Source organism: Glycine max, chromosome 19, assembly GCF_000004515.6.
Source record: "Glycine max cultivar Williams 82 chromosome 19, Glycine_max_v4.0, whole genome shotgun sequence".
NCBI classification, from domain to species: Eukaryota; Viridiplantae; Streptophyta; class Magnoliopsida; order Fabales; family Fabaceae; genus Glycine; species Glycine max.
The window spans coordinates 48,462,494-48,479,262 of NC_038255.2; the positions used below are offsets into that span (position 1 = coordinate 48,462,494).

A 16,769-nucleotide genomic window follows, 5' to 3' on the forward strand; every position below is an offset into this window, starting at 1 on the left:
CTTTGAAATTAACTCACTGAATCGTGCTTTGAAGTCGAACCAAACTACCAGACATTTTCATAGCCAGCGGCTGCTTAATTTGGGATTTGGTGAAACTAACACGTTTGACTGTCTTATGTTTAATATTATAATCCATATTCTACCAACTAAGACTAACCAGTACACTATTAAATTGCTTTGTTAGCTATGTAAGGGCCTGACATACTTCCATGAATCTACTAAGAATTAATTAAAAAAAAATATTGCCGTTATTCGCCACCGAAGTTTTTAAGAGCAAAACAGGTTGGAGAGGGAAACAAAGAACCAGAAAAATAAATAATTGACAAGACACATTATAAATTGTTTTTCTTTTTCTTTTCACAAGTCATTTTTCGAAAACACATGCTAAGCATCCAGTATTTGCTTTATATAAAAATATGTTCAATTATTGACCACCAAACCATCATAATATGGATAGGATAGCTGTGCACGAGTGTTCGACTTGGCAGACAATCCATCCTTGCTTATCCACAAAACAAAACATTATAATAATGAATAGGAAAATATGTATCCAATAAAATAAATTATACAACATGATTACACAATGATGATTGATGACCACATCTTCAAAGAAGCGAGGAAGGGTAGACAAAAACCTTAATTTTTGTTAGTAATGAACTTACGATGGGTTGTATCAGAAGAAAGATCATGACTCTCAAGCATTTGAATACTACTAGTATATACAGAAAAATAAACAAAAGATGAGCAAGAAAAAGCAGCACTGGAAGAACCTGGTTTAAGGTGCCACGGTCCCACGGACTTAAGGGGCAACTGACTGCAGGAAGTTGCTGGTTGAAGTTTTGGGTTTCACAAAATGTGCAAGAGTGACGTCTGCTTCGGCAGGGTTAGAAACTCCCTCTTGGAAGGGGACCTCAAACAGCAAAGACTGGTACAAACAAACTTCATCTTCCTTGCAATAGTAAACCTGTAAAGAATGAATATAATTTTTTTTACATTGATGCTCGATGGGTGGTCTACCATCACTGAGGCTATATGAGGTGGATTTATTATAATCATAGCAGTTGAATACATAAAAAGGCTGACAAAAATTGAGGTGAAAGTCAGTCATTTTAGAATTAAACCTCCAACATTAGAGAGAGAAACTGCCAAAGTTTCTATCGATATTTCTAATATTAATTAACATTTTCTTCCTCCTTTTACACTTGGTGTCATTCAACTAGAAAAACAAAGATCTGACACTTAAGAAAAGGTTAGAAAGCTTGAAGCAAATTATAGTATTTCCAAATCCAACCAACTTCTGCATTCGATAATGAAGCATACCTTGCAATTAATTCTTCCCACTGAAGCATTGTTAGAGGATCTTTTAAAGTGAAGAGTTGCAGATCCTTCTGGACTAAGAAATCCATCGAGTGGATCAATATTCACAGCATCTTCAGGTTCAATATCAACGCTGAATCTACTGCGTGCTTCCTGCAATGGAATTTTAGGACAACAGTTAATGAAATATATAAACCCGCCTGTATGCCAAGAATTGAATTACAGTGTGTTTGAAAGAAAGGGGGATGATGAGGACCTTTGAGAAATGATACTCATTTGGTAATGATATTTTAATAGACAAGTTTCCCTCATTTGATGAAATGGTGTCAATGGTAATTGGCATTGTGTCAGCTGATGCTCGTCGTCTAAGACGTTTAAAAGATCTTGATTTTGGCTTAGGAGGCTGAATTCCTTTGAGCTCCAACGTACGGAGTTCAGTTTCATTAATGTTTAAATCTAGATATCGAATTAAGCTGTTGTTTGTGTCAGCTATGAATAATCTCCCTGAAAACAAAAAGTGAATAAAAAATATTTCGAAGATTAAACTTGATTTAAATTCAATTCAGTTTAGACTAAATAATTGGATCAAGTGATCAACAACCCCAAAACGAACAAATATGAACTTGCACAACAAAAAGGTTGCTTATGAATTCTACAACCATGCATAAAGATGACAGTTATGTCCATTGTAGTTCACGTACCCTACTCAGCAATTCAAATCACACACAAATCATGCACTTTCCCATACGGTTACTAGTGATTTAGTGAATGTGTTATTGAGATCAGAAGTTACTCAAAGGTCACATGACTTTGAATTCCAATTTTGACCATACATGAATAATCCAATAGTTATGATCTACTTCTCTCACTCTCATAATCATGTACTCCCCTCACTTGATATGTACCCTGACAATATCCATATATGTAAAAGTTTCTATTGTCTTGGATTCTTTAAGAGCAATATATGCAAACAATAAAAACAGAGAATTAAATTCCAGTAGAAAAGATCAGTACCCTTGTTCCCTTCAACAATTCCTGATGGTTCAGAGAGCTGCAAGAAAAATGACAAAATATATATTACAATCTGTGGCTACTAGGTAAGCAAGACTTTTCATTTGTTTTACTCGGTTCAGCTTGTTTGCATGGTCATTTATATTGAGAACATAAGAAGCATCTTGTTTTATCTTCAAATGGACTTGTGAGAAGGATGAGTCAGAGAAAAAAAAGCATCCAAATATGTGAATTCTTTCAATCAAATAATAGATGTACAAAATGAACAAACGGGAAACAAGACTAGGTCAGATTAACAAATAGCATAAATTTTTCCTTTTCCCCCTTTTTAGGAAAAAATAATTCTAGAGGAAACCAATACAATATAAAACTAACAAATGTCAACTCGGAGATGATTTTGGAAAGGGTAAAATATGTTTTTTTGTGCCCCCAAAGATTTTTCAAATTCAATTTTAGTCCTCCAAAAATTATCTTATTTTGGTCCCTCTAATTTCAAAATAATCCACTTTTGGTACTCAAAATGGTTATAATTAACAAAAAATACACTTTGAGGGACTATTTCCAAATTAGAGGGACAAAAATAAGAAAACTTTTGGAAGACTAAAACTGAATTTGAAAATTTTTAAAGGGGCCAAAATCATATTTTACCCTTTTGGAAATAGAACAGAATATTTTACCAACCTGAGCTTTTACAGCTGTTCCATCTTTGAAACCAGCTTTTCCGGTCCCCGCAATGGTGCTAACTCTTTTACTGGTTGGATCTAACTTCTTGATCTGATAATTTGAAACGTAACAAAGAGAATGAAAATAGGAAATTCAGTCAATGAGGATAATGGAGCAAAAGTCTGGTCATCCAATAATTAGCGTCTTTGTAAGTGACTTGTATCATATCATGTATGAATCCAATTTCCAAGCCTCCAAGAGATAAATTTGATGACATAAATCTGACTATGCACAAATGTTCAGAGTTAAACCAGTGTGTAAGACCTTAACCAGGTTTGTAGAAAAAGAATTAGCTACCTTCACAACATTTGACATAAAAAGGTTACTATAGTTATCTGATGTTTAAAGGAGTTTACATGACACCAAATATTGATTCCTAAGTAAACCAGCAGGGTGACCAGTCAATCCTTTCCTTACGAGAACAATACATCGAGAATGAGGAGAGAATTGTTGGAAACTTCAGCAATGACAGAAAATTGGAAAACGTGTAAAAACAAAAGGAACATGTAATAAATTGTAAAACTCTCTCTCTTGCTCGCTCTCCCTCGCTCTATAGGGAAATGTATGTAAAAACAAAAGGAACATGTAAAATATTCTAAAACTGTCCCTCTCTTCTCTGTAAGATATACTGCATGCCAGAGCCATAACAATTCAAAAGTATTTGAGTGAGTTGTCTACCTTGTGATTGTAGCTATCTGCAATATAAATTTCACCATCATTTCCACACACAACTCCCAATGGATGTTGAAGAAGTACCTCAGAGCCTATTCCATCTTGATCACCAAACTGCAGAGGTTTGAGAATAAAAAGGTAGGTTATGAGGAGAAAAAATTCTAAAGAGAAAGGTTATAAATATATGATATATCACTAATTGTTAAAGATTTGTGTAGCTCTGTGTTTGAAAATCGGAGAACATTTGTATCATGAAACACTTGACCTCATCTACTGTAATGTTTTTTCTCTTCTTGTAAAGAAACTTCATTGTTGAAGAAAAATTAGCAGGGCAAAATGAAACAGGAAATCTATGAAATTGGCTTCTGAAATTATATTAAAACTACCTTAAACAAATTGTCAGCGAACATTGGGTCACCACCAGCTAACAACTGAGATCCTCTTGTTTTCAGATCCATAGCTCGAATTGAACTACTCTCACTATCAGCAATGTAGATCTCCCTTAGATCTTATCATGCAAAGTCAAGTGAAATTTTTATTATTACAAATGACGGTTGATGTAAACCCAAGTTCAATTGAATTGTTGCAACATGTTACCTTGAGACAACGAAAGACCAGAAGGTTGGGCAAATGATGTGCTTGTAGAACTATCTCAGTCAAAAACATAAGTATTAATCAGAAGATTTTCAGAGTTTCTAGCCAAAAAATCACCAGAACACTTGGAATAAACTGTAACCAAGAATTTGTAAACCATGGTCCAACCAAGCACAAATACATACATGTCCTAGCAAAATGATTATTAGTCATCATTGACATTAGAATCAGTTCCACTGTCCCATTAAAAGAGCATGACAAAATCCTGGGATTATTTTTTTCCTCCAATTTTTCATTTAAAGATCATCCCTGAATTTTTAACCAGTTTCGTATCCCCCTATATTGGCCAAATTGAGGAGTGAAAATTTCAGGAATGAGCTTTTCATACAATTCTTCACATAAAGCTTTTTTCCAAAATTTTCACCTTAGCTTGTAAGGGCATGCCAGCCGAACTGACCCTTCTTCAGACTTAAATTCAAATTTGAAAAAAAATAAAAATAAAGAGAACCATCAATCGTCAGTTTGTTTAAGCTTGAAAAAAAATTACTTTCATAACAAATTATTTTGTAGTTTTTTCCAGAAGTTACTATTTTTAGCATATCAGAAAAAGCACTAAAATAACTTTTTTAGGTTTTTTCCTTTTTTAAAAAAATTAATTATTATAATTTTTAAACATTTTTTTTAATTAAAAACACTATTCTTTAAAAAGCAGACAAATATGCCCTTAGGCCTTAGTTCACATCACTCACTGTCATATTTAAGATTGGCCACAGCCATTTCTTAGAATCATAGTTTCAACTCCCAAGTTATTGAAAGTGCTTGAAGGAAAGAACACCAACATTCCCAACAGATTAAACACCAATCAAATGAAAATTTAGAGCAAATAAATCATGACACAGTCAGTACAAATATAAATAACAATGCCAAGCTCTCAGTTGATTCATGCTAAATACATTATAAAATAGTAATTGGAAAATAATCAGAGTGAAAAATGTTGAATCAATTTTGATAGCCTAAGAGAAGAGGTAAGTATAGAAATATTAGAGAAACAATCTAAAGACAATACAAGAGGGATGCAGAAAGATTGTTTTTGAAAACCATAAATTTGATATCAAATCATATAGTAGTAATATAGCATACAGATATGCATAATGACTGTAAAATAATAACATATTCTGAGCATCATGGTATTAATAGGTTACTATAATAGAATCCACAGAAGAACAACTGAAATGTAAATAAAGTTTGACGTCAGGAGGGGGTATTTTCATTTGATGTGATGCCTACCTTGATCCATTTAAATTTCTTTCATAGCCATCACCACTAAATACTCTTGTAGTTGCATCCAATAAATTGTGCTCCCAAATCTGATGTTGGCCAGCCATGGCAATATAGATTTTTTCGTCAAATGGATGAAAGCATACATCCCAAGGGGAATTGAGGAGCTGGAAAAAAGGGAAAATTGAGGAGTCTAACTTTGATCCATTAAGGAGGCTATCAGAATCACATTTAATGAAAAGATGATAATTGAAAAAACTTAAGGAGTCTAACTTTGTGGTTCATCTTAGATTCTTAGCTATATATCATCGCAAAGGCCAATCATCCTCAACATTTACTAATCAATTTTATTACCTGAGAGTCTCCTTTTCCACCTCCAACATAATCAGAGCCCTTGGTCCCATTTCCCGCAAGAGTCCTCACTTTCTCGTTAACAAAATCAATTTCCCTTTTTAAGTAAAAAAAAAAATGTCAGGAACCTTACAGCAAGAAACTATTTCATTGAAGATATTAAACAGAGTTATTATTGTATTTTAAATTAATAAATTGATCTATTGAACTTACATACAACAGCTTAACTCAAGTTCAATACGAATACAGCATCAAAGTTCTTTTTATCAAATCAAACAAATATTTTCTTAAAACATTTTAAGAATGAAATTATGTGCAGATCAATGTTGATATTATGAAGCAGGTATGGCATATAGTTCACAAAGCAAGAGCCTTTCAACTGTTTTCTATGATTGAATTTACCATCACAAGATGCTGTCACATATATCATAAAAATGAAATTTGGACTACTGATTTTCTGAAGCTGCCATGTACCTCAAAGCATGGTTTTCGGTGTCTGCAACATAAAGTATATTTTTCTTTGCATTATAAGCAAGGCCCTACAGAAAACAAAAAAACATGTACCTCATATTGATGAAATGCTACAATTAAGCAAGAACTAAATACATTAGAAGCTAAAACGTGATCTACTTTATTTTGTACCTGAGGGCGGTTAAAAGTAGCATCATCGAAGGAACCATCCTGCAAACCTTCCTCCCCACTGCTCCCAATTTGTACAATAAAATTCCCATCAAGGTCAGTAACCACCTGAATACCAAACATGGCCATATGACTTGTTGATAATTTTAATACACAAACACAACTTGCTTAGTAATAAAGAGAAGAAATATTATAGCTGCATGCATTGAACTCAGAATGTAGTATGCCAATTAGTGATTTAAAGCTTAATTTGTATTATTTGTAAACACATGGTCATTATTAATAATTTAGGAATTTTAGGCATAGTAGTTTGGTTCTTGGAATATCATATAATTAAGAGGAGAATGTAATTTCTCCTCTTAATTATTCTGTACATATGTAATCATATCTCAACAGTTTGATTAGGATATCTCCATCTTTATGATTGAATTTGGACAATAAATTATGCACCATGTGGTATTGGGGGGGTAGAGAACTCACTATGCGGTTATGGTTGCTGTCAGAAATAAAAAGCCTGTTATTAAGGACATCAATTGCTAGCTTTCCAGGAAACTTTAATGGAGATGTGGAAAGGCGAGGATCATTATCTTTCTCCAAACTCAATGAAATTGGCGTATTGTCCAACATGTTCTGTTTTCCATAAAACAGAAGTGCAGCCTCCACAAAATCATCTAGATCCTTTCCAGAACAGGAACAATGCAACACTTGTTTTAATCACCATATTGTAAGAGAAAATAATAGCTATAACAACAATAACTACATGTATCAATAGATGTAATTGAGCACTATTCCAAAAACAAATTTTAAATCAATAGCTATAGCAATACAAATCTTTAAAAGATCCGTAAACATATTTATTGTTGTCTTGTCATAATATATTTCAAGAAAAATAAATAATTTTAAAGTTGACATGCTTCATCATGCTATATTTAAATATTTATTTAGAACATTAGTCCTTCATTCCAATCTATTAAGCTACTTGGTGGTAAGGCAAATGAGTTAGAATAGAAACTCATGGCCCGAAGGCAATAGCTACATTGTGGCTGTGCAATAGATAGTTACAGGCTCCGAAACAAGACCTCTTGTTAAACAGATGGTATTATCATTTAATGAGATAGTTGCATGTGTTTGATAACTGTTGTGCATAAGTATACTTCGTAAGTAAGTTATATAAAAATTATCGGATTTTTCTTCTTTTATTGCTTCTTTTTGTGTGAATTATTAGGATTTTGACACCATCTGAGTTTTTGTCTAGTAGGTGCTTAAACTGGTAAATTTATACTATTTTGGTAGTGTAATTTTTGTAGAAACACAAAATAAGGCTTGGAAGAGAAGTTGAAAGTTTGGAGATGTTCGCTCAATGCGCCATACGCGCTCAGCATGACACAGTCGCTCAACGGGCAACACTCGCTTAGCGCTAAGAAGTCACATGAAAAGCCTGATATCACGTGAAGGCACGCTTAACACATGACCACTTACTCCTCGCTCAGCGCGTAGTCGCGCTAAGCGCAAGGTTGCAAAAAATAACAGAACAGAGCTGCGTTTTAAAGGAAAAAAAGGGAAGGGGGAAGGTATTATTCATTATTATTCAGCCCCTCACAGAGAGCAAAGAGGCTAGGGTTCGTGCAAGAAGAAGGAACATCAACCATTAGGAGTCATTCCTTCCTTCCATCTCCATTCTTCTCCCCTTCCTTCACCCCTCTTCACCCTCTTTGCAATTGTAAGGCTCTCATGACAAAACGCTAAATCACTCACTGTTGTGAGTTTAACAACCAAACACTCTTGATGTAATGCCTCCTACTATCTATTTAATGTTATTTCAGTTTCATTGTCTTTTTCTGTGCTTATTTTCATGCTTGTGGTTCGATCACCCATATTCATGTTATGTTTTAGGGTTTAGGCATTGGAAAATGTCTATCTCTTAAGAACTGAAAAAAGGACATCTAAATAATTCATCTCTAGGGATAGAATGGTGTTATTTAGCCTGTTGTATGCATCTCCAATAATAATGTAATTTAACTAGTTTATCTTTAAAGGGATTAGGAGAGGAATTAGGGAAATTAGGCTCTTTCATGTAAGGAATCATGGCTAGAGTATATGAGTAGACATACGTGGTAATTGGAATAATATTAAATAGAGAAAAACCATTAATATTTCATCAAGAGTAGTTTCGGAAGGCTAAGCCCCAACATATCTGTATTCTGCATCTACCGTCGCTTCATCACTCCAAGTGTTTGTTTTTCTCGCCTTGCACGTGCTAGATAATTAGTTTAATTTTATGTCGATTTACTTTTAATGCTCCATATCACAACTCTTTAAATCAATTCATTAATTGCTTGAAAATTGGATAGACACAACTCCGAATACAAACAAAGTCTCTGTGGACTCGACACTCAGACTTCCGTTTTACTTTATTACTTGGACAAACGGGTGCACTTGCCAATGAGTAACAGTGTTCAAAATCATCGATCTCAAAAAATGGTTACCCATGCACAGCTCATTTGTATGACAAATGTAAATATAAAAAATTTCATATAGCTATCTAGCATAGTCGCACTTTCCTCTTCATCTACACTAAATTTCTAATACCAACAGTCACAGTTCTGGCATTACACAAACTAGTAACAACAATGCAAAAGTCATACTATGCATGACATGAGATACATATAATCCTAGAATTATCTAGCATTATTTAAAACTATCACAATAAAATACATGAGGAGGATATTAAAAGCCGTCAACAGTACCTTCTTGTGACCTTCTCCTGCAAGTTGTGCAAGAACCTTACCATTGGGGCCAACAATAGCAAATGTTGGCCATGAGTTTATACCCAACTTCCGCCAAAGATACATGTCTCCATCATTGACAACCTTAAAGGAGGCAACAAAAAAAAAATTGATGGAGCATGCTTTATTAAGCAAGAGTTCAAATCATAACAAAATTAAACATCAAAGCAAATGACACAATCAGACAAACAAAATGTCAACAGAATAAACCATCGGATCAAAACAGTATTGGTTTTTCATAAACTGAACGTCTGACCACAGGTCCACAACCAGCTTACCAGTGTTAAATTTTTCTGGAAAAGAAAAAAACAATACTTTGAAATAATGATTGAATTCCAAATTCAGGCTTACTGGGTGAGAAATGCCATAGCGTAGAACTGCATTGCGAATGGCTTCAGAATCTTTCTCATTATCAAATTTTGCAGAATGAACACCCACAACAACGAACTGAAAAAAGCAGACATCAAAGAATACATGTTAACCCCTTTTGACGGTGGGAACAAACCCAATTTTTCAAATCAAATATTAACTGGACAACTGAATGACTTTTCATGGAGAAGAGTGTAGAATAATAAAAAGAAAATGTTGAAAATTTTAAGCTTATATAGTACTTTCTAATTGTATGACAAAATTGTGTAAAGCAGAGCCATACTTTATGCCACATTTGATAACTTAAAACATTTAGATATATGAAGTTGATGAAAAGAAATTACCGGCATATCTTTGTATTTTTTCTCCAAAACATCTAGCTCTGGCAACACATGCATACAGTTTATACAACAATAAGTCCAGAAATCCAGCAATACAACTTTTCCTTTCAGATCCTGCCAAAAGATAGAATCAAAACCTAGTACATTATTGCAGATATTTTCATCAGATTATAATTCAGATATGATAAAAGTACCCTGCGAAACTGAAGTGGAGCTGTATTCAGCCAATCAAGTTTAGACGGAAATTCTGGAACAATCTGAGCATTTCCCCTTGAATAGTGAAAAGAAATTGATCATAATATATTAATAATAACAACAACTTCGATAGTTGCTCATGGATGTACCAAGCTTCAATGTTCAATCTATGCTTTTTTTTCCAAGGAGGAGGTAATACAAGTTACAATTCTACACACAGCTGACAATAGAAAATATTCTCTTCAAGCTATATTTTGGATAATATTGAGAAAAATATATATTAATAAAATAAGAAAAGGGTTAAAACCATGAGAAAATGGTTAAAATAGATAAATTTAACAAATCATTAATTACCTGCTTTCCAGATCAGATATGTAGTTCACAAATTGCTGGATCCTATCATCTCTTGAGTTATCTGAGAACAAAAAAGCAATAATTCTATGGCTTTTACTTTATTTTTTAGTATAACTAAAAAAAAAAGAAAAAAAGCCAGAGGCTACACCAGCATACTTGACCAGAGATTTAACTTAAGCAATAATCATGAGATAAATGGTTTCATCTGTCCTATATAGCAGCTTAAGCTTTCAGGCTGGCTGTTTCTTTGACATGACCATAAAGCTTCAGTCACGTTATGGTCCAAAGTTTGACTTTGGCACCCAGAGTAGAAATGAGATCGTTTATCCTTATCTAACATGCAGTTTTAAATTCAGTAGTCCTTTGTATTCATATTATATATAGCACCAACAAAGGCCATGACATAGGAGATGGGAAAATACAAAAAATGGTGAAAGTCTATAACAGCATAAAATGGATTCATTACCTTCTTTCTGCTCCAAGGGTGGCTGGGTAACACCAAACAACTTATTCCAAACTGCTTTAGGGGAAGCATATTGCATTGCCTGCAGTATAGCAATCAGCTAGTTACACATGATTGACTTGCAAGTCAATTGTCTGCCAAAAAGATTAAAATTTGAAGAGCTAAGATTCAACCAAAAATGTATAGTATATATACTTTACAGTAAATTTTGTGCAACATCATTGTACCTTCCAGTTACTTATGGTGAAGAAAAGGCAAGAGATAGCAATTCCCAGACTTCCAAATCTCAGTATATCTCGCCGAGAACCCTGCAACCTGCCCATAAATTATTTCTGCACCCTCATAATATCAAATCAACAAGAAGCTCTGCTTGTAGCACGGGCAAAAATACCAGACCAATAAAAAATTTCATGGTATAAAATTACACATTTGGGAAAGCCATTATTCATCATATGGGATAATTTCATGGTATAAAATTACACATTGTGAATAAAAGCAAACAGATCTACATTACATAACATTACCTTGCAGTAGCAACTTGTTCAACTTTTACAATTAGTGAACCTTAGACTTATTACTTTTTCATATTATTTCCTTTTTAAATCGAAAAAATATATATTAAAAGCCAATTCCAGTTCAACACATGAGCTAAAATCTGAAATTGACCTAATCAATCCCCGTTATCACCACTGCACCACCAATAGCCATGCAAACAGAATTTTCTAATTATGCATCAAATGCAGGCACATTATTGATTTACTATTAAATGGTTTAAAAGTTTAAGGAATTGAAGACCACGAAAAATATAAACCCTCAAAAAAGGTTAATAGAAATAGTACTGAATTACAATCTAAGTGTTGATTCTCTATAGGTAGTAGTTATCTATCCATCATCATCAACACCCTGATAAGACTTAGATTGTAAATGATGCTAAGACTGCATAGCTTACAAATTTACTTTTGGAAGAAAATCTTTAGATTTCAAAAGAGAGAATGAGAACAAAAAATACCAACATAAAACGGTCTTACCCTCCAGCAAGCACAGTAGATGAAGACTCCGCAAAATCATTTAGTGTTTCAGAGCCCTGCATCCTCTTATCTGCAATGGCATGTCTATATAAGACCTCATGCAATATAATATCTACACTCTTGAGCACTATCCAAGAATAATTGTCAGAAAAATAACTATGTTAATTAAAAGGTAGACTCTAATAAAAGAAACAACTTTACAAAATACAGTAATTAACCAAGTATTAAAGTGTGCATGTTGCAATAAGTGAGAAGGATTTGCAATACACGAAGTACTCAGAGCTCAGAGCTCAGAACTCTTAAATTATGGAACAAATGTGGCTTTACCATTCTACATCGTAGGCAATTTAAAGGAAAAAGATAGATTTACATTAAACTCCCAAGACTACATACTATATCCAACAGAGCCACCACTGAGAATATCATCAAGCGAAACACTTCCTATGTTATCTCGGATAAGTGTTGGGCCAGCTGGTTCTAGAGCCTCGTCTGATAATGTGGTCCTTACAGCTATGCATCTGCAAACAATCATGTAAATATTTTTTATGTCTACATTTGAAATACATAAACATTTGCGCAGAAATTGGTTAGGGTTAGCAATCATTGTTAATCTTCTTTTTTAATACAGGAAACACAAGTCAAAACTTACCTCATTTGTGCAGCTTTGGCAGCTTCCACTCCAGCTAGCGCATCTTCTATAACAATGCACTGGGAATACATTTAAGGAGATTACTTTTTGATGCTTAGGAGAAAATACAATCATCCTTTTACATAAGGATATCAAATTCAATGGTATATTGATCTAAGCTTTGCATTAATATTTAATAGATGGTTATAGTCATTACTTATGAGAGTAAACTTGGAGTCTACACACTTAGGGGGTGTTTGGTAATTGGTACACAGGAAAGTTTTTAGTTTCCTAGGGAATATGAAGTTGGGAATGTTTGTTTCTCATGTTTGATTTATTGTTCAAATAATAACATTTCCAAGAAATATTGTTTCGTGGAAAAAAAATTAGTTATGTTTCCCACAAAATTGTTTTCATGGAAAGGTGGGAATCTAACTTTTCCTAGTTGGAAGAAAAATTTTGATGCTGTAAAATGACATGTTACCCTTTTTATATTAGAAATGCCATGCTACCCTTATTAGCTCATTTAATACAATTATATAATATTTTTTTTATTCTGAGAAAACATGTATAAACATTCCCAAGAATGTTTGTGACAACCAAACAAATTTTAATCCCTAGAATTCATGATTTCCAGGATTCATGATTCCTAATAATCATGACTCTCGGGCATGAAAAAATCTATCTTCAACCAAACACCCCCTTAGTAACTCTAGATGCATCTTATTGCAGAAACAATTTTAAGCTATCATGAAAAAATTCAAGATAACTTTTTGCTTAGTAGCAAACATTAAAGAAGTTTATCACCCGAAAGCAAAGTACCTGTCTCATTATTTTCTTATATAGGTTCATGTTTGTTAAGTATTATTGATACTGATTGTTGATGGGGAACAAATGGGAAAAAATTCAGGAGTATTCCTCTTGGCATGGTACTCCCCTAATAAACCTAGAGTACTCCTCAGGGTACAAAATACTCATACAACTTAAATTTCAAATAACAACACACTTTTTAACACTCTCTTATTGACTGAAATTTTTATGGATCCTGCTAGTTTGGGAATGAGACACATCGAATGGGGAATGGGACTCACATGAATTTCACCCAATAGGAGGGAATGTGACGAAAAGAAATTGTGTTACTAGGATTTCTCTTCCAATTATTCTCTTAAAAGGAAAATTCAATATTATTCAGTAATCAAAGCTACTCAAGGTTTACAGCAAAGGACTATATATCAGCCAAGAAAGCTCAAACATAATAAAGCTCAAATACATTACGACCTCAACATAATAAAAGCATAAAAATAACCAAGTCCGAAGATAAAATAAACTAACTAACTTTAAATTAAGATAAAATCCCAAATCAAAGCCCTAGTTATGATATCAAAAGCCTTAAATAGTAACCAACAATCTGCATATTTTTGTTATCCTAATAATTAACAACCATTGTAACAAACCCAACAATCCTAAAAGCTAAAGTTGTAAGGTGAAAACACGTGAACAGTTTTATATTACATCTTTATCACATCTCCTCTAAGCATGGACGAATGATAGGGCCAAACCACCTTGTGCTAAAATCCAACTTTATAAGAAAAATGGAAGGAAGATGGATCAAACTCTATACTACTTGGTCTTAGAGGCTCCAATACCATGTCATAGACCAACTATCCCAAAAGCTTATGATTTTAGATGAAGACAGGTGATTGGCTTTATATTACATCTTTAACAACAAAACACCACCACTCTACAAAGTCAATCATCCAAGAAATACAACTTAGGCCTCTAATGATAAGCTCAATCTTGCAGCATATACCTCATTGGAGGGCACATTCAATATTCTTGATGCAGCTAAGAAAATATCAGGAGCAGGTTTCAAATTCTCAAAAGCATCAGCAGACACAATTGCATCGAACCTAATAAAACAAATTCAATTGTACAATTAAGAACAAACTTTATAGAGTGCAGGTTGCAATTAAATTCAAGCTGATGAAATCAGGCATGAGATGTAAGAACAAATGTATGTTGTCTGTACCTCATTTAAATTAATCATCCTACAGCTTAGCATATAATATGCAGTGGACTACAATACATCTTGGGTTATGGCTTAATACCTTAATGTGGTTATAACTAACTGAAGAAATAAAATTAAAAATTCCAAATATATGTATAGGGAGCGAATATCTCCATGCACATTCAACAAATCACTCAGAATGTTGGCTTACATTGACAATGGTAAACCAGCAGCAGCTAGATTTGCATCAACCTTTATACGATCAGCACTAGACGCAACAGCCACTTTAAGCCCTTTGCTTTTACACTGTTATCCGGTACCATGACCTTTCTTAGTTACTTGATGAAACAGCAAAGCAATCAAAATCAAACCACGTTAATCGTGATTAGTCTTACATACCTGAGAAATGAGTTCAAGAGCACCTGGAAATCCTATTCCAGAATCTGGTTTTGCATACTGAGACAAGTAACAACACTTTAGGCAATATCGAATGGAAGAAATAAAAAGTAGCATCAAGAGAAATATAAATACCTTATCCAAATATATTTCAAAAAACCTTTTTTTTGCAGCTTCTGGATCAAATCCCTTAACTCCCTTAACAGAAGCAACACCTCCCAAAAAATTTGCTTCTCCTATCATATTAAGGAAAAAACAATGAATAATATAAAAGCTGAATAGCCAAATTCGCAGCTCAACAAAACAAAATGGTGCCCATCTTCCTAGAGACTGTAATTCATACACAGTATCACCTAGTTGATCCATGACACAAAAGCTCAACAAAGTTCTACGTAAACAGGTTTATTAATTCCCATCACCTAGCTCTAAGTTGAGAGTCTTTAGATAAAATGAGCAAGAGCAACGTTTCTTCAATTCTTAGTTGCATTGAGATTGTTTTATGCGATTCTCGCTTTGGAAATTACATTCAAATAAATGATCGCTGACAAAGCGCAAAAGAGAATTCAGAAAACTAGAGAAGTACCAGTTCCCATAAACGGTACGAAATCGTCGACGGTGACATCGACGCCCATCTCGGCGAACAAATCAACGCCAGCTCTTCTAGAAGGCTCTTCGCTGTTGCAAAGCACGCCGTCCATGTCGAACAACACCGCGGAAACCTTACCCCACTCTCCCGATATTGCAGCGACATTCTTCTCCTCGACGTTCACCGCGCAGGCTTTCACGGCGAATCGAGGCGTCAAGACGAGGCGTTTCGATCGGCAATGGAAGAATCGAGAAGGAAGCGAAGCAGGTTTGGGTCGTGTGAGATTCGAAGAGAGTAAGAAGAGCGTTGAGGTGGACGCGGTTGGGCGCGATAGTAAAAAATGAGTCGTTTCAAATGCCATGGCCATGCTGATGCAGTGACGCTGCTTCACTCAACTGATTTTCTGTTTCTGAGTGCCGGGGACGGGGTTTAATTTGTAATTTGCTACCAAAATCATCCAATGTGTCACCTTATCCACTTCTTCACCACTACATTTTATTTTTCCTTTCATGCATTTTTTTCTTTTTTTATTTTCTCCATTCTATGTGGAATTTTTCTGCCCATTTATGCATCTTGTGACTCTCCGTTAGCTCAAAGCCTGTTTCAGAGTTGGTTGTTTCGAATAATATTGGGTTTGATTTTTTTTAATTAAAATTTTTAGTTCAAATTTTATGAATGAAAAAAAAATGTTTGAAAAGTGATATTCCATCAAAGATGATCATACAAATTTTTTAGCAATGATTAATTATTAATAAAATTAGTGAATAGTATGCACTGATGTTCTAGTAATAAAAATCTATTTGGCATCGACATAAGTTAAATATATAGTTTAGTTTACTTGGTTTGACTTAAAAAATTAAGAATATAGTTTAATAGTTATGCAATGTTAATGTAAAATGTTTATACCATTGGTTAATAAAAAATTAATGTAATTTGACTTTTAAGAAATTTATTATAGGATACAATATGTTTTTTATTATCATAAATATAAAAATGTTTAAAAGTTATTTTTTTAAAAAAATTTAATACA

At 33.8% G+C, this 16,769-nt stretch overlaps 1 protein-coding gene across 1 annotated transcript; it reads right to left on the reverse strand.

The window, feature by feature from the left end:
- Window positions 1–312: 312 nt before the first annotated feature.
- Window positions 313–16,273, reverse strand: LOC100795843 (protein SUPPRESSOR OF QUENCHING 1, chloroplastic). Its single transcript, XM_006604725.4, has 28 exons — window positions 15,737–16,273; window positions 15,289–15,389; window positions 15,157–15,213; window positions 14,969–15,063; window positions 14,560–14,659; window positions 12,771–12,829; window positions 12,515–12,639; window positions 12,122–12,191; window positions 11,321–11,408; window positions 11,097–11,175; window positions 10,631–10,691; window positions 10,276–10,351; window positions 10,085–10,195; window positions 9,723–9,818; window positions 9,333–9,455; window positions 7,066–7,263; window positions 6,589–6,693; window positions 6,421–6,485; window positions 5,950–6,043; window positions 5,605–5,762; window positions 4,321–4,370; window positions 4,110–4,231; window positions 3,730–3,837; window positions 3,010–3,102; window positions 2,332–2,368; window positions 1,574–1,821; window positions 1,321–1,470; window positions 313–964 (listed from the first exon to the last, which is right to left on the reverse strand). Exons 1-28 carry the CDS (start codon window positions 16,104–16,106, stop codon window positions 800–802), a joined length of 3,204 nt encoding a protein of 1,067 aa, XP_006604788.1. The 5' UTR covers window positions 16,107–16,273; the 3' UTR covers window positions 313–799.
- Window positions 16,274–16,769: the final 496 nt, after the last annotated feature.

What these genes read in the sequence shown, in the direction of transcription:
- LOC100795843 (XM_006604725.4), bottom strand. Translation starts at nt 16,106, where the DNA reads ATGGCCATGGCATTTGAAACGACTCATTTTTTACTATCGCGCCCAACC. An exon ending in GCTGGTTTACCATTGTCAAT is followed by an intron (nt 14,660 to 14,968) that starts GTAAGCCAACAT and finishes TTGTTTTATTAG; the next exon opens with GTTCGATGCAATTGTGTCTG. An exon ending in TCACCATAAGTAACTGGAAG is followed by an intron (nt 11,176 to 11,320) that starts GTACAATGATGT and finishes GCTATACTGCAG; the next exon opens with GCAATGCAATATGCTTCCCC.